Below are 26575 nucleotides of genomic sequence, written 5' to 3'. Positions count from 1 at the left end.
CACATAGGAATAAATGATGATTAAACAAATTAATGACAAATATAATGCGTATGTTACCTAATATCACAATTCTCAGTTTCGTTGCAGGTACGATGTTTTGCATATTCAAAAAACAAAATTAACCTCTTCCACTATGTTTTATAAAAGTGTATTATAGATGGTTTATCACTATATACCTTTCAAAACATCAATATAGTAACTCTATGTGATGCCACGATAGTTTAAATTTTAGGACGAGTGTAGCTTGTCATTGTGCGATTTGGCACCGGGAGGCCATGACGAGCTAGACTTGTCATTTCAGTGCAAGGGGTTAACAGCACTGATATAGAGGCGCGAATTATATAAAACTAGCAAATGCCTCCACGCGTTACTACGGGCAATATTAGGTGCTCTTACTTCTGCACCTTTTGTATGGAATTCGTCTCAACACGAAGTCTTTCATGACATTCGAATGCCTAGTATGGGCATCTTAGTGAAATACCCCACTCCCTTTTTCTACATCAAATATCTAAAAACGCTTAAACACGTGTTTAGTTATTTTAAATGTAGAGTCTGTACATCGAATTTTATGTCTCTAAAGAATTTCGAAATATGGACAATGGACATGTTATAGTAATTGGAACTCTTATCCCTTTTTTTCTCTACCTCGTTTCTTCCTTTCTAGAACAAACATCCAGAAACGCTGAAATACGTGTTTAGTTATTTTAATTGAAAAGTCGAGATACGACCATTTTATAATAACTGTAGTATCTCCCCTCTCTTCTCACCCAATTTTCTTCCCTTCTGGTCGTTTGCCCCTTTATATATTTATTTTTTTTTTTAAAAAAAAAAACGCTGAAACGTGTGCCTTTTTCTCCCTTTTCCTCTCCAAAAAATCTTTTAAATTGTACCTTATGTCAGAAAATCTATGCACTGACTAAATTTTAAGTTTCTAGCTTAAGCGGTTTGGGTTGAGCATTGATCAGTCAATCGGTCAGAACTTCTTATAGGGAGATGAAACTTATCTAATTTCTTGGTAACTGAAAACTTTTTCTGAAGCTCAGTAACTTACATATTTGTCGCGTGTAAACAGTGGACACCAGCTAATAGGAAAAAGGTGCAAGTCTGTGTAAGTCCTGTGTAAACCTAATGACATGAGAGAAAATTGCCCAATTGCCACATAGTATATAATAGTTAATTCAAAAACGCATGTACAGCTTTGTTAATTTACGAGAACCTTATTTTATTTTTCCTTGATCATGCATGTTTCATAATATTCACAGAAACTGTGTTGGTTTACTGCCAAGTGAAATGAAACAAATTGGTAAAGGAAAAGAAGTCTCCTTTCTTAAGAACAATATAAGAGTATTGGAAACAGGGTGTGTAGAGATTAGCTCACGAATCTCTGCCGCGATTGACGCCAACGAAGAATTAGAATTGTGAGCCAAGCTTTACAAGGTAACTGTGATTTCGTATACGAAAAACGTATTCTGCCCGTAATAGGCTGTGATATTCTTTTGTTGTGAATATCATTATTGTTAGGATTCTTTCTTTTTCTTCTTTTCTTTTCAGTCGTTTGCCTCTGTGAGTGGACTGTATTTTTACGTGGATTTTGTACATAGTTAACAGTTTGATAGTTTTCTAGAACAAAATGTAATGTACAATGTAGCACACCCGCTACTTCAAGTTAAATCACAGCACTTCGGCGGTGGATACATGAAAGAGGTTAGAAATAGGGAAATAAAGAAAAGTGGGATGATAAAGAAGAATGCCGCATAATTTAAACAGGGCTTGTCCAAAATAGCTACAAATTTCCTTCTTGAATTGTAGTACTCGCTATATCGTAAAGAAATTTTCCTTCAATTTCTAGTTTTTAAACTGCTTCTTTGCATCTTATGAAAAGCCGCGATTTTGTTTGAAATATGGGGTACACCACAGTAAAGTAAATCAAGAGGTGATAGAAATTAAGTAAGTCTCTCAGTAAAAAAATTTGGGAGGTGAGTCACAGTTTTTAAATTCGCAATTCGATACGAGGAGGGGGAAAGAAGATTTATTTTTTTTGTTTTAATTTTTTAGGAAACTATCAAACTGTATATCTCTGCAAATAAGGACAAACTTGCAATCCCTACAGTACTGCCACTAAAATTTTGCTTTTAATTTCTTCGATAATAGTCAAGACGGTATAATAATCGTCATTTTCCACAATGAATCGATTTTTCAAAGAAACTTTTTCTTTACTTGTTAACGGTTTGAAATGTGAGATCTAGTATTTATTTGTCTTTATTACATCGATTATATTACTGTATTTCCGCGAAATTAATATAGAACAACTTGAATGAAACACTTGCAGAGATTCAAGTTGTCCTATTTTTTAGTGGGAAAGATCATACTTCTAAAAATAAGTCCTACTTTTCAATGAGAAATAAATATAAACAGGTAATATTTTCATGGAGTTGGTATTTTGGTTGAAACACTGTATCGGCCGCAGGTGCAGTGATGCGCTCACGCAATTAAACCACAATTGTAGCAGGTGGCGGCACAAATTCCCTAAGTGTTCCACAAAAATTCCGTTGAACTTGCACAACAGATTAGTCGCATGACAAAATCAAGCACACAAAACAGTCTGTGGTCTGTAGAAACCATTTTGCTCAGTTCGACTAAACTGCTTCCTACAGGACGTTTTATGTAACTACGCCTCTGCAATAAAAAGAGAAAAAAAACTTCTTGAGATTATATTCCAGAAAGTATTATATTGGCAAGTAAAGCTCATTACTGTTCGAGTAATAAATTAAAGAAATCGGGAACATCAGTTTGACACCCGGTATATTTTTATTATAAGTGTAATTTAGAAACCAAAGGTCTGGACACTATATTATTTCACAAGCTTGTTATAACAGGTCAAGGTCTAGCACAACTTACGTAAAACATTGTTTTCTACAGCCATTATTTCACTGAGATGAGTTGACGCCATAACAAACAGATCTAATCCCAGATTTATTTACCGTATTCTTTCACAGAAACATCTAGGAATGATAAAGAATTCTCAAAGAGACAGCAGATGACCAGATGACGTTCCGTATGTTATTCCATATAGAAAAGTAGCCAAATTGATAACTTTTGGACAAACATAATTAATAAACTGTATGCAAATTACAGAATCGCCTCATATTTGTTTTTTTAAGATGCAAAGATGATAAGATGAAAAGATGCAGGTACAGTATTTTGAAAGAATGTGCCCTAGTTATCCTACTTTCTGACCAAAATTCCTGCTTTTCTACCACTATAAGTCTCTCGAATCTCTGCGCTTATTCTTTCTGTACCCGGGAATTATATTTTTCTTTTTTTATCTTTTCAGTTGATTCTGATGAAACCTGGTTTCTTCTGGCAACTTGTTACTACAGATCTGGTAAACCGGGTCAAGCATACGCAGTTTTACGTAAAAAAGGAACGCGTTCTCCACAATGCAAATTTTTAATGGCTAGATGTTGCTTAGATCTTCAAAAGTAAGTAGATTTGTGTGTGTTCACGTTCGTTTAGTTATGTAGTATTTTTATTTTAGTAAATATAAGGCACTCGTGATGTGCTATTCATCATTTCTCTGAATTTTCAAATTGAAATTTTAAAGTAAATAATACACACTGTGTAACTTCTATAATAAGCTACTGTTTGCAATTAAAATAATAATTAATGGTCTAATAAATTATTGAGTATGTAACTATTAGAACACACGATGGTTGCCAAGTTCTTTGACAGTTAACGTTAACACGTTGTGGTAGCTGCTTCAACCCTTGCATCGAAACTGCAAAATGAGTATGTAATGTGATTCGATGTTCATGTGAGTAACTCATCCTGGTGAACAAGGCCACATCTTAATTGGCCAATACCTACCCTTACAGATGCAATGAATAGAGTTAGTGTTTTCACTTACTTTTTCAATAAAATGTGAATAAAAGATGCTTGAATTTCTGTCTACTTAAAAACAATACAGATGCAGGCAAGAAAAAAAAAATCGGTTACTATCAGCAGGATGCTTTTAAATGAACCATGATTGAGCGTGAGATTTGAAGAAAGGAAACATTCAGTTTAGCTGATTTTGAAATAATAATAATAATATATAAAATTACTGTTAGAAATATTTTTGTTCTTTAAATTTGTATTGTTATGCCATTTAATCTATCATGTCAGGTTAAAGTGGCGGAATGTTTACCTTGTTATGCAATGAATGCTTCTTTTGAATGTGTAGATATTGGCTACATGGATTTTGGCAAGAATTGGAATGTTTCCCCTTCTCCAAATGAGACGTCCAATTGTTTCTAGGTTAAAAATTTCGGTACGCAGTTTTGTCATAATTGTCCTGTTTTCCTGTTTCTTACAGTATGAAATGTTTAGAGGTAACAGTTCATTTAATAGTATTATGTAAGCATTGAATGGCTTGCTTTCCAAAATTGCCATATTTGGTGACATTTATCTAGTTGTTTAGATATTATTATTATTATTATACAGTAGCCATTTGTAGCGTTTAACGAAAAATAAAATTATCTAAAGATGCAATACGATCAAAAGATAAAGCACATCGATGTGAACGAAAGTGGGTGAGTGGAGATCCTCATGTGGAATTTTCGAGTTTTCTTTAACCTAAAAATTGATTCTGTACGATGACAACGATATCTATTAAGCTATTGGCACAGTCGATTTCTTGAAGTTAAAATGCGTTCAGGCACTTTTTAAAAAGTAATTTTGCAGAAAAATTGACACATTGCATTTAAAACTTAAGATTCGTTATGGTTTAGAAGGCCATCGTTTTGATTAAACTATAAAAACCTTAGGAAAATATGTACTTCGTTTTCTTGTTTTTTAATCATTTTATTTTTTTGTGTGTGTGTGTTTTGTTCTTCAACACAGAGACTTGTTAAGAGGCTTCATCACTGTGAAATTAAAATACCGCTAATTTTACAGTAATTATGTGATATCTTCAAATAGATAAAAGAAAATCGAAAAGTGGAACAACACCTCCCTAGACAATATTATTTTGCTTGAGATACCGTTATCACGACTCATTTATCTATTTTCGATTTTCAGCCATTTAGAAAATCGGCATTTATTTTCGCGTTTCTAAATAACTGCAAACGGGAGGCTACTAGCTGACTCGTGATAACGGTACTTCATGCAAAATAACATCGTCTAGGGATGTCTTGATCCACTTTTCGATTATCTTTTATCTATTTGAAGATATCATATAATTACTGTAAAATTAGCGGTATTTTAAATTTGCAGTGATAGGGACTCTTAATAGTTCTTTTAAGACTTACTGTATTGATAGTTTTTCTTACTTTCTTAGTCGTTGAGAAGTGTATATGTTGAGAGTTATTTTTGACTTTAGTTTTTATCTTTGAGTAAAATTTTCTATTCTGGGTTCTGTCGTACGAACTTATGGAGAATACTATTTAGAATCACTGATGTTAAAATGCGAGGGATGATCAGAAAGTAAGGTTACAACGTGTATATATTATCTCATACAACGAGTATTGCCAACAAATAGTACATACAGTAGGTTGTTTTTCGACATAGTCTCCACTTGTGTCGGTTGAGGCACTTGTATCGTGGGATGTGTTTGAAGATTCTCACTTGGTAAAAATGTCCTTGCGTATTCAGTCACATTGTCACGAAGTATTTCAGCTCCTTGTCTGAAGCGAAGCAACGGTCTCCTAGGTGCTCCTTCGAGTGCGGGAACAGGTGAAAGTCTCTTGGAGCGAGGTCCTGGCTTTAGGGAGGGTGGTCGGTGACCTTTCCTCTACCAGCCACAAACTTTAGACACCATTCTGCGATATCCTGACGAGACATTACAGTCTCTCCGTAAAAATCTCTATCTTCAGCTGCGTATTTCAGTCACTGTTACATGTTTCGCCCACAGAAATTGAATAACTGAGCGGACATCGCGAGACTTAGTTTTCCAAACGAGTTGCCATTTGTTTACCTACAACTGGCGCCGTAAGTGAAGAGTGGCTGAAAGTGCATAGTTGCCAGCTCCATGAATTAAAATTCCCGCACACTCCTCATTTCTCTATAATAGACGAAACCGGAAATATCATCCTTGTAACCTTAGTTTCTGATCTTCTCATATTTCTGTGTATATTCTTAATCCCTATGATTTTGAGATAAAAAATGTGACGAGTTGTTCAATTTTACCTTGCCAGCCTCCTTGTTTATTTATTTATTAATTTATTTATTTTAGGTAATAGTATGTCTAGATAGACATCCGTAAGTGTGCCTTTTGCCCGTTTAAATCATCGGAAATTTTCCTTTAATGTGTTAAGACTAAACTGATACCATCATCAACCATTTCATTGTGTCACTAATAAGTCAACAGTACACAGTATGGTTAATGAGATATAGTTCAAAATTGTGATGAACTCTTAAACTTTAATTTTTGTTTTAACTGTAATAGTTTCCAAAGATAAATATATATATATATATATATATATGAATCGTTAGATCACTTTGAGCTGAATCAAGCAAGATGCTTGAGAGTATATTCCCGAAGGTAGTTTTTGAGAAGATCGAAAAAAATACTTCTTATCGCGCTAAAAAGGTATGTCGTTCATTGCCACTAGTAGCAATTTACTCTTTTTACTTTGCTGGTGCAGATTACGAGGCGCATCCAGAAAGTGAATTTCCCACGCGTCCCATAGCTAGGAAACCGTATGTTGCACAAAGCGACTGGGTCCGCGTGAGACAGTAAAGTCCTAGCATGGCGCATACGCCAGCGGAACTTCTCTAGTGCCCTCAGTAGCGTCGTGACAGTGGTTAAAAATGGACGTTTCTATTCCAGCTCCCGCCGCGTGCGAAGTGCGAGCAGTGATAAAGTTTTTGAGTACACAGGGCATAGCGTCGATTGAAATCCATCGTCAGCTGTATCGTTGCAAAAATGTCAATGCTGACCCCGTGCGACTTGCTTTGTGTTCTGGAGTCAGTTGCTTCGGCACCCAACTGGGACACAACTTCTTGAACAACAGGCGCGCCGTGACAATGGTGTGCAATAAGGACCGGGAATTCTGCGGTAACTGACTGTTCCATTATTATGAAGCAACAATTCTGCATAATGCGTTCCCTAACAAGGTCCACAAGATCTTCTGTGATGACGGCTGGCCTCCCACTGTGCTCCTCATTATGCACATTTTGGCGTCGTGCAAATTGTCTACATCAGCAACGCTCCATCTGCTTGCCCATGACGTTAGGCCCCTAGACCTGGCACAGCTGACGATGGATTTCAATCGGCGCTATGCCCTGTGCACTCAAAAACTTAACCACTGTTCGTACTTCACACGCGGCGGGAGCGGGTATAGGAACGTCCACTGCCACGACGCTACTGAGGGCACTAGGGAAGTCCCGCTGGCGCATGCGCCATCTAGGAGCTTACCCTCTTTCGTGCACGCAATCGCTTTGCGCAACATACGGTTTCCTGGCTGTGGGCCGCGTGGGAGAAATAAGTTTTGGATGCGTCTCGTATTTACTTATTTACTGTATATGTAAAAACATTCACTGTTGAGTAGCACACTATACCTGTTGTTGTTTGTTTTTTTCCGAACAGTGACACAACACTACTTGTAAGTGGTGGGGATAATAGTGAAGAACCGTGAACCAAAAGTGACTCTTTCACCTAACTTCTTATTTGTCTTTGTTTCCAGATTAGCAGAGGCCGAAGCTGTAATTACAGGCGGTGATGTAACAAAGTGTCGGAATCTTGAAGACATAGTGAATGAGTTTGGAGACTTAGCATGTTTTGCGTTGCAGCTTCTTGCTAAAATCTGTTCTCAAACTGAAAGACTGGGCCGTGCAGCAGAAGCATATCGAAAATCGTTAAAATTAAATCCTTTCCTTTGGCATTCGTTTGAGGACCTTTGTAATCTTGGTGAAAAATCGGATCCTACTCGCATATTCCAGGTGTCAAATCTGGAGAATTTCAATATGTGTCATGGAACAAATCCTGTAGTGAACTATGTGAATAATCAAAGTACTGAAAATGTTGTTACTTGGAATAGTGTAACAAGTGATTCAAGTGTCAATACAATTAGTAGGTAAGTAGATATTACGAAATTATATCGTATTTTAATTTACGATATCATTTCAATTGTATATATCACATTATTTTATGTGTGTTATTTATGTAAAATTATCTGCATGAGATGTTGATAATGTGTGTTTGGGTTCTTCTAAATGTGAATTAAATATTAACTTTTAATCACACGCATTTGTTTACGCCATGTATTAATTGGTTGTTGGAATAATAGAAGCATGTATGCCATTAAAATTACGTGATAAGTAATTGCTTAAATAAATAAAAATCGTTTGTTAAATGACTGGGATACATGTATTAACTTTGCTTGATTAGTACAGTTATTGCGTTATTGTAGCTGTGTTGGTTTGTTTCCTTCTTAACAATCAAAACATATTCAACAATTGACAGGGATTTTCTTTTCCAATATTAGGGTCACTAGGTTTCAAATAGGAAATAAGGGGAAATGTGAAAGTGAAAATCATTACCTAAGCCATTCCAACATATTATATTCGTTTTCTAGAGAATAAATACTCATAACATAATTACACAAAAGTCTTTATACAGAGCAACATTCAAAACCTTGTATACACAATTTTGATCTGCGTTCTAGAAACTTACGTTGTTTTACATATTTGAAAAGAAGAATTAGATACGGCAGTATAAAGTGAGTGTAGACAGAGTTATTTGAAACAAGTATACCGTCGAAGCAAACTATAATCGATAATCTTAGATATGTATATTGAACGTCGGTCCAGTTGTTGTACTGACTACCGAGACTTCTCATGAAGGTATTAAAATTTCACTCTTTGTTGCAGAATTCTTAATAATAATAATAATAATAATAATAATAATAATGAAAAGCTATTGAAAATAATGTTGCACTTATTCAACGTTATGATAGTTAAATACGAAAATTGGAAAACTAGATGACCTACTGAACATCTTGTGATTAAAAGAGTTTTCGCACTTGCCAGCTTACAGTATAATTAACTATTATTGTGATTTAGAAACATGTGAATCAAAATTAAACTTTAAGTGTCAAATTTATGCGAAAACACTTAATATCATTTCTTTCTAAAATAAAATATTAAGCAAGCAGAGCCCAATGTTTCGTGTCTTTCAGTCCACTCGGAGATGATATATTAGATTTGAAGTAACTAAGTTCCAAGTTATATACATCTTTCAAAACAAGTGTAAATTATTCCACATTTAACGAGTTTCCTGCATTTAAGAGTTCTTAAGGGTTAGTGCCTACAGTCAGAAATATAGGTACAAAAGTGTTGTGTGCAGTTGTAATAAATACGTGGGCACGGCTAATCTCCAGAACAAAATGGACTTTTTCAATATATGTTATTCAGGATTCACAATAATTTTAAAAGTCAGAGTAATTAAAATGATTCAGGGAAATGCTTCAAAATATGCCGAATGTTAGGGAGATTTTGTATTAACAGGAAAGTCTTTTTTTCTCGTTCTCTGAAAGTCTAAAGAACACTTCAAAGATTCAAGACAAATTCAAAAAGATAATGCCAAGAAAGAGGCTGAAAGAAAATAAAATCATCTTTAGAAATAAAGAAGTTTGACGAGCGCCAAAAAATCTTAAAAGGATGGGTTTTCAAAGAACAAATTAAATAAAAAAATTTAAATACTACAGAAAAATAATAAGTTAGGTTTCTTAGTTGTAGGTAACCAGAGAGATTGGCCGAATTATGATTAGTAATATATGTTTATGAGGGTTTTCAAAGTGCTAAACTATTAAAGATATCGTTAGTGTATAATTATTGTGGTACTATTGTTTTATTGTATTAGAAATAGAAGCTCGGTTCATAAGTATTTACAATACGAAAGTACGCTGATACTGCATTTAAAAGAAGGATAATATTGGATGGCCACGGGCATTGGTGTAGGCCTTCAAAAACGATTTATTCTTTTCTCTGAACCTAACCATAAACAATCATGTTCATAATGCCGTGGGTGAGGAAAACTTAGTCATGTAAAGCAAGGGAAATCAATACTAGAATTTCAGTGTGAACCCTGTTACAGATTTTATTCGATTGTGATATCGTTAGGTTCATTTTACGGTCAAAATAAGTTCTTCAGGAAATTTTAGAAAGCCACGAACACTTTTAAGTCTACGCTATCTGACCGTCGAATTTCGTAGATATAATAATTAATTACGAAGCGTGTGGAACACATTATAATATACTAAATTACTCACCTGCTTGTGTTCTTTGACAAATTATTACTTCAATATTTCGAATGCTTCACTCGAGTACTCCTCTTCTGAACAAACACTGGCTTAAGTTCTTTTAAATAATAATAATAATAATAATTTCTTCATATGTTTAGTTCTAACAATACAGTGGAAATTAAAAGAGGGAATTGCCAGTGATATCAATATCTGGTTGTAAATTCCAACCCTCAGTGAAATGCCGTGATTCCGTTACTAGTTGTGTTTATTCTACTGACTATTGCCCGATATCCGAGTTTCCATTGCAGGAGACTATTGCCGCTGGATCATGTGTATTGCATCCCACTCCTTTTTACGACCTTTCTACAGGCCGGAGACGGTGCAGACTCGACGATGGGACAGGTGCCGCTTGAAGAATCCGAAAGCACAATAGTCCATTAAGTTTTGATCTGGATTCTTGAGGATGTCAGAGGAGGGAATTGCCACAAATCCAGTTTCCTGTTTCATATGACGTTAGAATTCCGCTGGATGCCTTGTCTTAGTGTAGTTCAACCTAGGTCGCGTCGTGTCCAAACACTACTGGGATTTCATGCTGGTACATTTCAATCAGGACATGAGTCTTGCCATACGCAGCATTGATTTTGATGTTTCTATCCATGTTACGCAGACGCAGTTTGCTAGTGTACCAGAATCCCTTTGGGAAACTCGATCTGCGCATTGGCGGGAGAACTTGGAATGGCCCTTGGCGTCAACAGGTCTGTATGTAATGACATGAACTCTACCACAGTCTGTGAAGTAAATTCATACCTCAAGGATAACAAAAAACTTCCACCAATCACCCGCGAGATGACATTCATACAGTCTTCGTTCAGTCATATGACGCGGTTTCAGTGTGTGCACAATGCTCTTGCGAACGACCGTGAGTCATAAATCTATGTGGTTGATTGTCACGTGCAATGGGTAGCATTTGCTGGGCATCGCACGTTGTATGTGGATTTTCGGAGGTGGTCTTACGCCGAACTACACGCAATAGCGACGGGATCCTTTTCACCACGGGAGGTCTGTTTCTAGCTGCTCACATCGGATCCAGGACTGTGCTGCATATTTCCGTATTATACGATTCACAGCGGCACAATCTACACGAAAATTAAAATTATGCCTTTTAACATTTCTGCGATGCACAACGTCGTGAACTTAGCGTCGAATGGCCACAATGATTTGCCCAATTTCGGCGGCATCAGACTACGCTCGACCATTTTGCTGTACTGGGTGACTAACAAAATACTGTTGCTTATCTCGTGGCAATCTCACGGCGATGAGTTTCGCAACCGCGGTACAGTTGCGCATTAACTTCAGCTCAATATAAATGAATCAACTTCTGTAATAAATGAATAAATAAATTTGAAAATAACATTATGAATCCACATACACAGTATTTTGTTTGATGACCGTCTGCCATTTTCCCGGAACACCGTAATCCCGTCGCTCTGGGTATTGACCAATTGCGACTGTTTCTTTCGAGTTCGAGGGTCACTTGCGCAGAGTACATATCCGAATCTATCGTTCTGCTCGGCGGTGGCAGCTCGTGATGCACGATACATTTCCAATTCCAGCATACATACAGTATAACTTTCCTGTGCGACAGTGTAGACTTTGCACAGATTGTGAAGCTTCTTCTTGCTTTGACCATGATCTTTTCAATGTCACTTTTCATTACTCATGATCAACCGCTTCAGAAATTGCTCTAGTTCGATACTTTCAGTAGAGATATGCAGAAATACAATCGAATAAATGGTTTTTGGTCTGGTCATGGGGCATCGAAATGTCGAGCTGCTTCTTGTAGCCAGCTTTTTCCAAATGATTTAACACTGTTTGATGGTGGATGTTTATGTTATTGGCGATGTCATGACTGCTTACGTACCGGTGTTGCTCAGCTTTTGCCAGAATATTATCCACTTCTGTGATTGGTCGACTCTCTGCGAGTAGCAATGGAATTTTCCAGAACTAACGTCACTGAACCATCCTTTGGCTGTTCCTTCTGATAACGTATTTTGCTTATAAATAGCACAAATTTCTTGTCCATAAACAGCATGGAATATGAAAAGGTCATTAAGTCAATAAGGTATATGTACTTCATGGAGAGAAATACATTGAGCGGCAGTTACCACATTTTCTGCACATATGAATCTAAGTATATAGGAATGACAAAAAGAAGTAATATTGAGAGAACACGTAAGGGAGTCCCGAGAGGACAAAGAATATGGGGTTCAATTGACAAAACATTCAGCACAGCACAGTACGAGGTTCCACTGTTGACAGAAATGTATGTGAGACACCCTATTAGGACATAAATCTAGAATTAAACGCCGATAGAAGAAACTTAGATAGAAATTGAGTTGTCATCATTACCAGTTTGATCAACAAAAGTAAGTGAAAAAAAAAAAAAAAAAAAGTCGAATTAAATATTCTTTATTACTAGAGCAGCCCAAAGGCATAAAAAGCATAACAGCAATTTACACATATGATTGGTACCTTGAACGTGGTTGTGGTTGTCTAAAGGTGCAGAGGAAACTAATTTTAAAAGTATAATTTTAGAAAATAAAGCATAAAGTATAATTTAAAATATATAGAGCACAATTCTTGGAAACTTTTATTTAACTGCAAGTTTAACTGTATTAATATATCTTAAACCAATATTTATAATGCAAAATCATTGAGAACATAACAATGAAAAGCTTTTTTTTTTTCTGTAAACTTTTCGGTTTAATCCTTTGGTGTGGAGAAAAGAAAAAGAGGAAGAAAACTTTTCGCCAACAATGAATAGTAAAGAACTCCACACTATATTGTCCTGTGTGCCACTTGAACTTGAGCACTTTCTGCACTTTTTGGTGGTATCTTTTACTTTCTCTTTCTGTATATATATGCACCTCTAAAGCGCACACAAATGATAGAAAAACTGACTCGAGTAAAGCATATCTCTTTACAGTGCATTATGCAGAAAGTTTATTAAATATGAAAGAAACTGGTAGCATAAAATATTAATAAATAGATCAAGTACACGATTAATGTAAAACAATGATTGAAATTAACAATAAAGCATAATTAAACAAAAAATAAAGCATAATGTGGGTTGCTCTATTTATTACATTTAGTTTTGACAAATGTAATTTACTCTGAATAGAAAAACTAGCGACCGGTAAGGACAATGTTTCAAATACGAGACGCATCCAGAAAGTAACTTTCTCAAAGGCCTTTAACAGAAACAAAACACTATTGAATGGAAACATTATTGTACCAGATACAGATGGTATTTTTCAACATATTCACTACCGGAATTGAGACATTTGTCATACCAGGGTGTCTATCGGTCACGAAAAAGTCACGAAATAAGAAAACGGCCATGAAAGTCACGAATTTTTTTTAACTACAAATGTAAGTACAGATTGGAAAATTTCGTTCTATAAAACGTCAAAATTCACCACCAAAAATGTCTATGGTCGGCTTTAGACGCTATCAAATCGCAAGCAAATTACGGTTCTATCGCATGGATGAAAATTCGGCCTAATTCGCACCCAAATTTGCTCTTAAATGTTAGGAAATTTTATTATTTGGTGAAGAAAAGGTCACGAAATTTCATTTTGGAATTTTAGTAGACACCCTGCATACCATGAGACAACTTGTCTATACATGTGTCATAGAATTCGGTTGCCTGAGATTGGAACCACTGTTTGGCAACCTCCTCCGCTTCTCCGTCATCCTGAAAATGCTGATGCTGACCTGACAGGAATCTCTTGAGGTTGTAAGAACAGATAGTAATCGCTTGGAGCGAGGTCCGGGCTATACGGTGGATGATCCAAAAATGTCCCAGCCGAACTGCTGCAGGAGCTCTTGTCTGACGAGCTGTGCGTGGGCGGACATTATCATGCAGCAGGACACCACCAGCACTAAGCATCCCACGCCGCTTGTTCTGACGATGGATTTCAATCGGCGCTATGCCCTGTGAAATTCAAAATCTTTTATCTCTGCTTACACTTCACACGCGGCTGGAGCTGGAATAGAAACATCCATTTTCAACCACTGCCACGATGCTGCTAAGAGCACTAGAAAGTTGCTAAGACCATGGTTGGACCTTACTCTCCCACGTGCATGCAGTCGCTTCGCGCAACATACGGCTTCCTAGCCATGGAACGCATGGAAAAGCTACTTTCTAAATACACCTCGTATTTTTATAGGAGAATCCAGTTGCTGATTAAACCTGAAATAAATAAGAAAACAATCTAAATAGGATATTAGTGGTGTGTCTAGTGCACTACTAATACGTATGCACATAGATTCATACTTGTTGCATTTAAAAAGAAAATGGTAGTTGCCTCCAATTTTACTGCTGGTTGGAACTTATCACCAAGTATTGATATAATTGGTAATTCATTCTTACAATTTCCGTTGTGTTAATACAACTAAACATGTGAAGATCTTGTAATTATATATATATAAATCAAGGCAATGTTCGTGCCTGAATTGAAGTTCCGAATAAAGCATTTTAAGTATTGAAGTAATAATTGACATTGGAACACAAGGAAGTGAGTAATCGTGTAGAGTTATATTTAAAAAATGTGTTCATCTAAATTACTGTCATAAATATAATGTATTTTAATATCAGGATGTAGAAGTACAACTATGCTTTGTAGTAGCTTTAGGTTAATCAGGATATTCAAGGTCTAGAAATGTAGAAAAGTTTAACGTTAAAATTAAAAAATTCTTTAGTGTGTAAGAGAATAAACTGAGTATAATTTTACTCAAAAATACTCTTCAATTGAGGAAGCGTGCTTTGTTTACAGTTCGTATATCTTCCAATTCACTATATCTTGTTACATTTGTCATTTACTAGTTATATGTAGGCGTAGAATTATGTTATAATAGGTCTTACAATTCATAGAATATTCTTTGTAGTTCGCTTTAGTCGCACATATAGTAAATGTCAATTTATGGGATTAAAGGACGAAAATATTTGATTATGCTTACAATATCAGTAAAATCGAATCACTGTAGTTGAGCTAAAGTATGGCACATTCACTGCACATTATTTACTGACTTCGAAATCATGATTGCACAGGCTGATTCGTATTATAAGTAAAACACGTTTGGGAGGGATTCCTGGCACCAAGTAAGACTTTTTTTTTCTTTTCTTGAGCAAAAAAGATGGATGACCAGCTAATCTAGAAAACAGATAAATCATATTTTGGCATTACCCTTTAGTAATAATATTACTTCGTAGCCCCCACCCCTATTGCGAGAATGTCAGTTCTGCATAATCAAGTCACGCTCCTGATCGTGTACATCTCTGCCTCAAGGTTGTTCTTGCGAAGAGAACATTATTATTATTATTATTATCGATTTTGTAAGGGAAATATCGCTTTATTGTACAGAAAGTCGTTTCAGGTTCAGGTAACGAATTCGATGTCTAGGTAGCAGCACGCGTGATCACCTGAGAAGTTACTGCAAATAGTTCGAAAGTGCTATGTGTTAAGACTGTAGGGAGGAGGCCTGTTGTATGTGTGAATGGTCATATGCCTCAAGATTACGGGGTGGGTCATGTGGGTCCGAATATTAGCCTTTTGGAAGACCTACAGTTGTGCCCCATCAAACTGGTTATAGTCTAATTAGTAAATAGCATATGACAAAATAGCGAGAACAGCGCAATATTCTTCTGCGACCGTAAGTCGCATAATTGCGCAAGATTTATATCTGCTAAAGAACCATATAGCTCGAGTTCATTTGCTCCGTCCCTCACTTATCGTGAAGAGGAAGACAAATAGTCGAAAGCTGTACGAACGCCATCTTACAGGATACAGATGAAAGTTTATTATGACTGGACGAACCATGAGAGCATCTGTTGGAATGCGATTTTAATTTTTTTTAAGAGGGCTAGTTTCTATAGTCCACGGATTCCAGAAGTCTTTCTGCCGGGTATGTGAATTGCGGAAAGTTTTCTACGACCTTTGTGGTTTGTTGGTTATTACTAATGGCAAACTTACGTACGTAGAGGGGCAGAAAGGCTAAAATCAATGTATCTTATTACGAAACAAACATTTTGGATCAACTATACCGCCATGATATTCCACCCGTATATGGCAGCGATGCATCTCGGGTTTTCATTCATCAGGACAAAGCGTCCAGTCATACGGTGGAATCAACTATGAACATGGAGCGAATATTCACGTGAAATAAAAATTCTCGCAATCCCTTTTACAGATATTCGTATGAAATTCCCCATGGATTGTTTTTGTGTTCCCACTGTTGAAACGAACATTAAGTCATCGACAGCCACGCAGATTCCACGATCTTTGGAAGGTTTGTGAAGAGGGTTGGAACATACCTGATCAAGCTGTGTTCTAACGCAGCCTTCTTCAGTACAAATTGAGATGCAGAACAATGCTAACAGACAGGTTAGGCACATCAATCACAATCGCTGGTGAATCATCCGATTTCGTTGAATTGAATTATCCCCTATATTCAGTAAATAGCATGAGCTCCCTCATGAATATGTTGATAGCGTACCTGCCTTTAACGGGAGCTCATGTGGTTTGGATCCTACGTTAAGCTGTAGGTTTAGTTTCGGTTAGCTTCGCTGCTGTAAGGGATGCTAAATTGAAATTCAATCCAATCCGCTCAGTGAATAGTATGGTATAAATGGACTTTTTTCTTAGCGTTCCATGGGTATATTCAGGGGCTAAGGTGGTGGTGATAATGAATGAAATGGTAAAATAAAGAAGTGAAAGGAAACGAGTGAGCGAGAAGTGAGTTCATCACAAAACGCACTTGGCGTGAGTTGAGGTTGAGTCAGGTACCCGACATTCCAAAGGTGATTGATTCACCCTCACAAAAGCTGATTCTTTGTAATGGGGGGGGGGATTGATGGATTTTGATTAAACGTTAAGTCCGATAAATCGTATTTAGAGTGTGAATCCATGCCTTTCATTTCATTTGGTGTCTGGAATTACGTTCCGAAGTGTTTCACATCTGTTTTCATACTGTATAAATTCATAACTACTATCACTATAGATATATCCCTTCCTTCCGCATTTTAGAAGAGTTACGTTGCGTCTAAAGTTAATTCGTTACTGTTTTAAGATTTGCTTTTTGTTGTGTTGTATTCGCTTTAATTTGTTGTAATTGCACATAACCCACTCACTGTCTTAAAAAAAAAAAATCGTTGTGTAGTCTCAGATATCCAGTGTAGTACTACTAATCCATTCGTGTACTAACAAAAACAACTTTACAGCACTCCTATTCAGATGTTAAACTGCTTGAACTTTTCAACTCTTCCTTCAAGTTTAAGAGGTACGCCTGAGGAAAGCCCAATTTTGAACACCCAATCATCCTGCAACTCAGGCCCTCCTCACCACTCTGTCTCTGGACGAGGAAAGCCTCTACGTTTGCGTAGCATGTTTGGAGGTGCTGTCAATGTTAGTCCATTAACACCAAGGTAAGATTTTTGTATGTTACTGATTGTTTTTTTCTTTGCTTGTGACGTAATTCAATGTTGCCTATTGTTTTTCTTTGCTTGCAAAGTAATACGTTTAACAAAAAAAAAAAAAAAAAAAAAGCATGCTGATTCGTAATTCACATGCCTTTAACATATTTTTTTCGTACAGTTATTCAAATTCTTATATTTGCAGTAAGTTTCAGTAGATAGAGAAATGAAAGGAAATTTTAAAGAAATGAAACTATTTGGTAACAGATTCGCGTCATCCCCTCCTTCCCCCACAGCCAAGCTTCTCAGTTACTTCGTTATTGTGTTGTAAATACTAGAACTGTTTTATTTTATTTATTTATATTTTTTAAAAAGGCCATCCATCTCCTTTTAAAAAGCTTTCACTTACATACAGGGTGTTCACTTATTATGTAGTCAAAATCCACTGGTAAGATCCTCACACTTAAACAATAAAAAAAAGTGCATATGAACATAGGGCGAAAAACGCGTTGTTTTAAAGTTACGGGATGCCGAAATCGAGAAAATTATAACTCTGAGGCTGCCTAGCTCGAAAACTATGAGAGATATCAACGGCGGTTGAAGACATATTACAGGAACTAGTATGTGTATCTAAATAACCATGTTTCAGAGTTGAGACGTATCGGCGCAACGGATTTTATAGAGGGAGCTGCGGTATAGGTTCCGCTCTTCGACCTCTCTCTTTAAAATCATATGCGCCAGTACAACCCAACTCTGAAACATTATTATTTAGATAGACAGTGTACTAGTTCCTCTTAATACTTGTTTAACCACCTTTGATACCTCTCATAGTTTTCGAGCTAGGCAGCCTCATAATTACAATGTTCTTGATTTTGGCATCACGTAACTTTGAAACAACGCGTTTTTCTCCCTATGTTCATATTGACTTTATTTATTTATTTATTTATTTATTTATTTATTTATTTATTTATTGTTTAGGTGTGAGGATTTCACTAGTGAATTTTGGCTACATAATAAATGAACACCCTATATGACAGAATTTGTTTTAAATAATAGGTTTTCTTTTTCGTCTCGTTCAAATGTTTAATTGAAGTCTCATTAATAAAGTAGTGATCTACGGCTTGTAAGTTTAGTGCCCGTTTGTAAAGGTGATTTCCATTTTCTAGAAATAATGATGATTACATTTTTGCTTGAGGGTGAATTCTTGTGTGTAGTTCTTAAGAAAGTCAAGAGAAACGAATTTTTATGGTGTCAAAAGACATGTAGTTCGTTACCAGTCTGACCTAATTGACTCTTAAAAAAAAATTCCTGATATATTACTGATATTGATACAAATACTGATTTTGATACGGAATGTAACTAATAACTATGGCCCATGGAATCCGAAGGCCGTAGACTTCTGTCCTTAGCCAACTGGATCCAGTTTCTACTTTGTATTCTTATTTCTGCGAGATCCATCTTAATATTGTTCTCCCTTCAACGCCTGGGTCTTCCTAATAATGGGTTTCTATTTAAAGTTATGAAAGGGTTCTTATGTCTTTCGCTTTGAATGCATGCTCTTGTCCAACGGATGCTCCTGGATTTAATGACCTTAACAACGTTAAGTAAATAGTGTAAACTATGAATTTTGCGCCATTTTCCATTCCCGTTCCTCTTGGGTTGAAATATTCACCTCAGGATTTTATTTTCAAATACTTTCAATGTGCGTTCTTCCTCCAAAGTAAGTGACCGTGCTTCGCAACCATACAGCACAACAGAAATAATTTAATTATATATATTTTGAGCCTCAGATACTTCGACAGCATTCGCGACGGCAAAAGAGAAATTTATGCACTGTACATGAAGAATATTCATTATTAAAAAAGTACTAAGTGTATCTGTTTTTTTAATTTCCCCTAATTGTGAGACACGTATTACATGTAAACTTGCTCCCAATTTTGAAGAATAAGCAGCAGACGGTCGTTTTGATCCTATAGGGGTATTGACTAATACGTCGTTAATATAACTCTCCGTTGAATATTTTCTTTGTTTCATTGTTACCAGTAAAAGTAATTAAGCCTTACGTTAAAAATTTACCCCTCTTACTGTTCTAATTTCTCAGGATATAGTTGACTGTTGATTTTGTGTTTCTACTTCAATTCACAGCTTCATTCCATTTTAGCTCACATTTCAAATGCTTATCTTAAAAGTGCATATCAGGTAAAAGTTCTTATTACGCTTTGCTTTGTACGTGTGCTGCGCTGTAATGTGGCTATGCGTAGCTTTATTCCAATCTGCTTTGGTACAAGGGAAACAAAAGCTTTAGTTCTGCTTATATTATTATTAAATGTGATATTTTGTTCTTCATGATTACTTGTATACTGTTTACCGACTAGATTGGTTAGTTCCTAGTTAAATTCAAGGGATTGATTACTAAAAGAAACGATGGGATGCAACGTTACCTATACCTATTAGAAAGAAAAAAAAATCTTACCTGAAGAACGCAGCAACGCACAATTCGTACATATGGTTTCGGAGTATTACCAACACCTTCATCAGTGCCTATAGTGAAATTTCGCTGCAAACAAATGACTGTTGAAAAAATCTCGCTTATCATGACAGCCATTACCACTAGTAGTGAAACTTCTTCATTGGTACTGATGGAATAAGTAATACTCCGAATCCATATGCAAGAAATGCGCTTAGATAGATGCTTTACTAAATAAAAAAATTTAAGAAGTAGCGTTAGGCTGCCATTAAAAACTTAAAACAGCAACGGTTAGCAATAGAATAGTAAGCTTGTTAGTCTCCATAAGACAAGAGTTACATATTTTTTCCAAAGGAAATCTTGAGGTTAGTCCTCAGAAAAGTTCGAATGTTGTCGAATTTGCAGCATCTACGTAGTTCCTGAGTAAATTCAAAGTTTGTCTCACTGGTTTCGGTGGATATGGAGAGAATCTTGTACAAAGATTTTTTATTTCCAAATAGAAATTCGCTTACATATACAGGGTGTTTATCGGTCACGAAAAAGTCGTGAAATCAGAAAATGGTCATGAACGTCACGAAATTTAGCTTTTGGGTCACGATTTTTTTAACTGTTCAAATGTAAGTACAGATTGGAAAATTTTGTTCTATAAAACGTCAAAGTTCACCACCAAAAATGTCTATGGCCGGCTTTAGACGCTACCAAATTGCAAGCAAAGTATGTTTCTATTGCATGGATGAAAATTCGGCCTAATTCGCACCCAATTTCGCTCTTGAAAATTTTAGGAAATTTTATGATTTGGTAAAGAAAAAGTCACGAAATTTCATTTCGGAATTTTAGTAGACACCCTGATATAGCAATTTAAAGATATTTAATGTTGCTAAGTACACATTCAAGACATGTACACTCATGTCCAAACTGATTGTCGCATATTTATAACTGTCTTCGTGTAAGAATATAATTTGATAATGATTTTGCAGGGTGCTTTTAATACTGATACTATGTGTATAATCGGGAAATGTATATTTGTGGTAAATTTCATAGGAAAAGAATTATAAATACGAAGATTAGAATGAGTAAAACAAAATGTTGCTAAATGGACAAGGAGGTTTTATTTTCCTTTTATTGTTATTATTTACTGCTCTTTTGACATGAAATTTGTCTCATAGCCTACATGTCTTTGCCGATTATGCACGTACTAACATTATAAGAAATACCGGGAGAATTCGTTATCAAATTATATTAATACAACAACATATTTATAGACATGCGACAATAATTTTGGACATGAGTGTACATAGTTTATATTAAGCTGTTTTTAATATAAAACAAAGAACAATTGTTGAAATAATTGAGAAACTATATGATTTTTCCTTTTCGCTTTAATTCACTACTTGTTTTGAAAACTGCTCCTAAAAATCCTGTATGTTTATGATAGTCCGTCTCAGCGTTCAAGACGTAACTCTAGATGTTAACATTGAAGGTTGATTTCATTATAATTTATGCCATATTGAGATATGAATTTAAAATTAATTAATTTGTGTTTTTTGACAGTTTTGGTGTTCTACCCTTGGATATGTCTAGTCCAGGTGAAGTTTCTCAACATTCCTTAGCCTTTGTGTCACCACCGGTCGTCCCACCGACTACGTTGACTGAAGCAAATGATCAGAAGAGCTTGGCGAAGAGGGTGAGCAGCATCAGGGAACATGTAGGGGTAAGAAAGAATTAAATGTCTAGAAAGAAACAATTAACGGATTGCAGACAGTGAAGAGTCAAAAAGTATTACTAGCACAAAATTGAAGGTTATTCCTACAACCACCTAGATTATTCATGCTAATTATCGGACAAAACGGCATGAGAAACGAGAATAATCTGAAGAAAAAAAAAAGGGGGGGGGGAGGACACGAGATGGTGTTAGTTTCTCAAATTTCAGGGTATATGAATAGCAGCGGATCAGCCGTAACGTCACTTGAATTGTGTTGGAATTCTTATAACCAGTATCAGTCTAAGTATACCTTTCAAATATTTACCATAAAGTTTTTCTTCCAATGGGAAAAATAGGCATTTCAGCTAGTATCGTATATAGGTAGGATTACCATAGGTCAGCATTTATGCGGACATTCCGCATTTTGAGATTAGAAAAATTCCATCCACATACATTTTCCGGAATTTTGTGACACATCTGCATTTTATGAACTCAGGTGTATTGTTTTCTAATGTGCTCTGTTGGGTGAGGAATATAAGAGTTGGCTGTGTTGGCATGACAATCGTTTTCGCGGCGTGTAGCGTCGGTGTCTTTCTCCTTTTCTTTCCGTATCAATGGTTCCAGTTCATTCTGCCGAGCTTTTCCATGCTAGGTTTTGTGAACAGATTTAAATATTAAGTGGTTAAATTTCGTCACACCATGAGCCTATTTATCATTATAGTTATATGCTTTCAGCATGTCATCAAGTTAGTGCTTATATAACGTATTAGAGAGGTCGAGTATGTCCGCATTTTGGCATTCCAGAATATGACAACTTTGTATATAAATGTAGATTTAATGAAGTGAGAAAGTGCGATTGGATCGGGAATCGAACTCGTATTCTTTTGCGCTGGGTTATCTAGTACAAGAAGAATTGTAGTAGAATTCATGTAGTTAAGAGACAGTAAGGCTGGAATTCAAATCCCAATTGGTTCGCACTTCACTCTTCGAATTTCCATTAAGCCTGTGGAGAACACCTGGAGAATATGGTGTAAAAAAAAAAAAATAGAATCTATTCCCGTACTTTTCATACAGAAGCGTCAGCGTAAGATTTGAAGGTTAGCTACTAAAGCAACTGAGCTGACACATGAGTATAACTATTAACTTAAATTCAGAATTGCATGAAAATATTCATTAATGCCAAATTTTTCAGTGGGTACATTTATCTTCGTTAGCTACGTGTGTATATGTATGTAAAATGGAAGAAAATACTATTCATGTCAACATTAAAAGATATCCTCGGTTTGCTTTGTAAAACCGTTCGTCTTTTAGAACGTTATTTAATTTTCAATACTTATTGGAGATATAGTATTTGATTCCGAAGTGTCATTACTATTATTTTTAGACATGGGGGAGAGAGAAAAAAATCATCTCAGTATTGTATAGATTCTTGGTCTGTGTCTTTGTTAGGAGCAAGGATTTTCCTCAGTGCCAATAAGTAAGTGATGGAATGGTACCTATAAAAGGCCCTTTTAATACTGTAGATATTATTCTTCAGCGTAATAGAAAATACGACAGCTCTTAAATGAGTTAAAATGAGATTTATATTATTTCCACCTTTGTTCAAAGAGTATATATATATTAAGTAATGTGAGAATTGTACTTGCGACAGAAATTTAAGAACCAACATAAAGCTTGTAAAAGCAAGTTAAAAAAAAGAAAATTGCTATCAAGAATATCTCGATAAACATTGTGAGATAATCTTTTTCTGGTTACTTTACAGCAATTAATATGTAGGAAAGAAACTCCTCTTCAACAAGGCAAAGCTGTTTTTAGCCAGTCAGGAAATACAAGTAATTCAGCGAATATTGTATCGACACAAACACAGTCCCCACCTCCAGCGGCGCTTCAAGTCAGTCAGAATGTAAGAAGAAGCTCGAGACTCTTTAGCAACAGTTACTCTGTTAAGGTAAGTTGGTATTTTATGTAATTTCGTTCTTACTGAATGCTGTGTTGGCGCTAAGTAGTATGTAATAAGTTAGAGACTATAATCTCTTTCCACAGTGATTTGTTTGTGTGTGTGTGTGTGTTTGTTTGTTTGTTTGTTCCGTCATATACTGTATATTTCTGAATCCAAAATGACTCTCCATTAAAATAATAATCTATATATATAAAAGAGAACGTACAAAATTTTGTCCGCTCATCACGCTAATACGGCTGAACCAATTTCTTTCATTTTTGGGGGGTTATTAGGATTTGGACCCTAGATGGTTTTTATCATATCACTTTAATTTTTAATTACCAGTGTCTTGAGATAATTGACCATTCAAGTGTCCATAACGTACAAATCCTTTGTTATTAGTTCATCATAGGTAAAAATAAACGTATTTATATGCAACCCGCATGACCGTGTCACTCGGCGGGTTAACATAAATGACAGGCGATATACAGCGGAAAATAGCTTGAATCTTCTGTTTAAAATTTTTTAATTGATTTGCTTATTTTTACAGACACTTTTACAATATGCCAGCACCGGGATGACCGCAGCGAAGCGGGGCGGGTTAACATAAATGACAGGCGATATAATGTTAAGATTTACTGCAATCTTCTATGGTTTTTATCATATCACTTGAAAGCGAAAAAGTAAAAATTATCTAAGTAACAAAGTTTATTGCGTTCCGGGGTGACCGCAGCGAAGCGGGGTGAACGCTGCTAGTAATAATAATAAACGCGAACGCTCAAAGCTAAGGCGGTAGGTGAGGAAAAGGTAAAGTTACAGCTTAATGAAAGCTCTTCATTCTGTTCAGTAAAGAAAACTCTGTCATATGTCGCGAAAGCAAGACAACCTCATATTTTCAGGCACGAAATTGCGGGGGGGGGGGGGGGAATCCATCTTGGATTCAGAAGTATACTGTATATTACAAGGACAGTATACATATACTGAACTCATCTGGTTTTGACCAAACTTAGCATAAAGGTATCTCTTCACTTGAACAGAGTTCCTACTGGGAAGGGAAGTCAAAGAAGTCAGGGAAAATGGTGCAGGTCAGGGAAACTCAGGAAAAAAGACTGGAAATAAGGGAAACCCAGGAAAAGTTCATAAAATATTTTTTTCCTAACTTTAATTGTACACCAATTTCAGCGTAGCCAACCATTAATAATCACAGTATGGAACGTTGCTCATATTTTGATGGGTGGTAAGTGGAATGTACATATGAGCAATTGATTATTTTTTGTCTCTATGGAATAAATGTTCTCATAAATATTCACCGTAATTTATTCCATATGTATATGTCAACGTCATCCGATACCTGTCATAAAAGTCAGGGCATTTCCTGCCAAAGGTCAGGGACAAGTCAGGGAAATAGATTTCTCCAGATGAGTGGGAACCCTGTTGAAATATGTGAAATATTTTCCTGAGCAAATCTTTGGTTTCCGAGTTATGGACCATCAAAGCTGGGATTCGTGCTTAGACCTTGATTTGCGTAGTACGCATGTAAAATATTTTCCTGTGTAGACCTTATCTCAAAATTCCCCTCAATAAGAAACATTACCTCATTATTTTCACAACCGACTAAAGAAAATACTCTTCAAAGTTATTCCGCGAAATTATTTATTATTATTTCTTATCAAGTTATTATAAGAAATTATAAAGGTTCAGTGCATACCAATTACATTTCATTAAGATAATGTTAGTTGGCAAATTTCCTTCCTCTCTCCATATAATACATATACGTGTTTTATCTCTGATGAGGCGGAATTCAGTACATTTTATAATGGTAATTTGAATACTGATTCTTCGCAGAGTTCTTAATCATCAATTTTAATTTCCTTTTACCCTTGATAATAATGCCTCGTAATTGGAAATGACGAAAGAAATATTTTCTTTCTTTATTCAGAGAAACTTAAGTACTGTGTTAGAAAAACTTTCGTTCATCTATTTATAAATTCATTTTATGTATCGTCAATGATATTATTATTATTATTTATTTATTTATTTATTTATTTATTCAAGTATTGAATTTAAATGTAAACAGGTAACAGGGAAGTATTCAGACATTGATTTGCCATTTAATTTTCAGATATTTTATCTATTGTTAGTATTATATATGTATTTTTCTTGTCTTTTGATACTAATTGTATGTTTTCTTGAACAGGAAAATAATAAAAGTCCAAATCGTAACAAATTCACAGCACCAAAGTCACCGTCTCGGAAAACGAAATCTCGTCTTTCAAAATCCAATATTAGTAAGACTGCATTTAACGAGTTGAATGAAAAGAATAAAAATGAGAAAGAAAAATCAGAGACTATTACTTCGGAAAGTAAAATTATTTCCAATAATAATACAACGGTACAGAATCTCACGCAGCAGGCTTTGAATTTGCAGAAACAATCAGCAGGTAAGTGATTGTTATATCTAACGAGATTGTTTCTGTAGTTTTTTGTGTAGGCCTTTTAGCATGAGGAATCAAGATGATTTTTTTAAAATTAATTTTTAAAATACCTTCCACTGCTTCATATAAGAGAGGATTACAAAAGTCTGTGCACTTTGGATGGAAAGAAATAATACAGTAATTCTTAATAGTTTTACAGAAACATTCCTTAGTGTTTATTTGTAAGCGGCGTTAATTTGAATACATTTTTGTAGCCTACGTATTCGTTTGTAAAAACAATTTTGAAAATCAGTCGAACAGTTTTGCAAGTTCTTCGTGCACTGCTGTGATCATTC

At 35.6% G+C, this 26575-nt stretch overlaps 1 protein-coding gene across 4 annotated transcripts in view; it reads left to right on the top strand.

Annotated features, from left to right (window-relative positions):
* Cdc27 (cell division cycle protein 27) overlaps positions 1 to 26575 on the top strand; it is an 85280-nt gene that overhangs the window by 25869 nt on the left and 32836 nt on the right. Inside the window, exons 3-8 of one of the 4 annotated variants that reach the window (XM_081746979.1) lie at positions 3335 to 3482; positions 7665 to 8054; positions 17506 to 17709; positions 21716 to 21848; positions 23629 to 23814; positions 26003 to 26246. In XM_081746979.1, coding sequence (XP_081603105.1) covers positions 3335 to 3482; positions 7665 to 8054; positions 17506 to 17709; positions 21716 to 21848; positions 23629 to 23814; positions 26003 to 26246 — 1305 coding nt within the window. Of the gene's footprint in view, positions 1 to 3334; positions 3483 to 7664; positions 8055 to 17505; positions 17710 to 21715; positions 21876 to 23628; positions 23815 to 26002; positions 26247 to 26575 lie in introns of all 4 variants that reach the window. The other 3 variants (XM_081746980.1, XM_081746978.1, XM_081746981.1) reach the window with 3 other exon arrangements.

This window comes from Thermobia domestica, chromosome 18 (assembly GCF_964235325.1).
Source record: "Thermobia domestica chromosome 18, izTheDome1.hap1.1, whole genome shotgun sequence".
NCBI classification, from domain to species: Eukaryota; Metazoa; Arthropoda; class Insecta; order Zygentoma; family Lepismatidae; genus Thermobia; species Thermobia domestica.
This window is presented reverse-complemented; position numbering and strand designations above follow the sequence as displayed.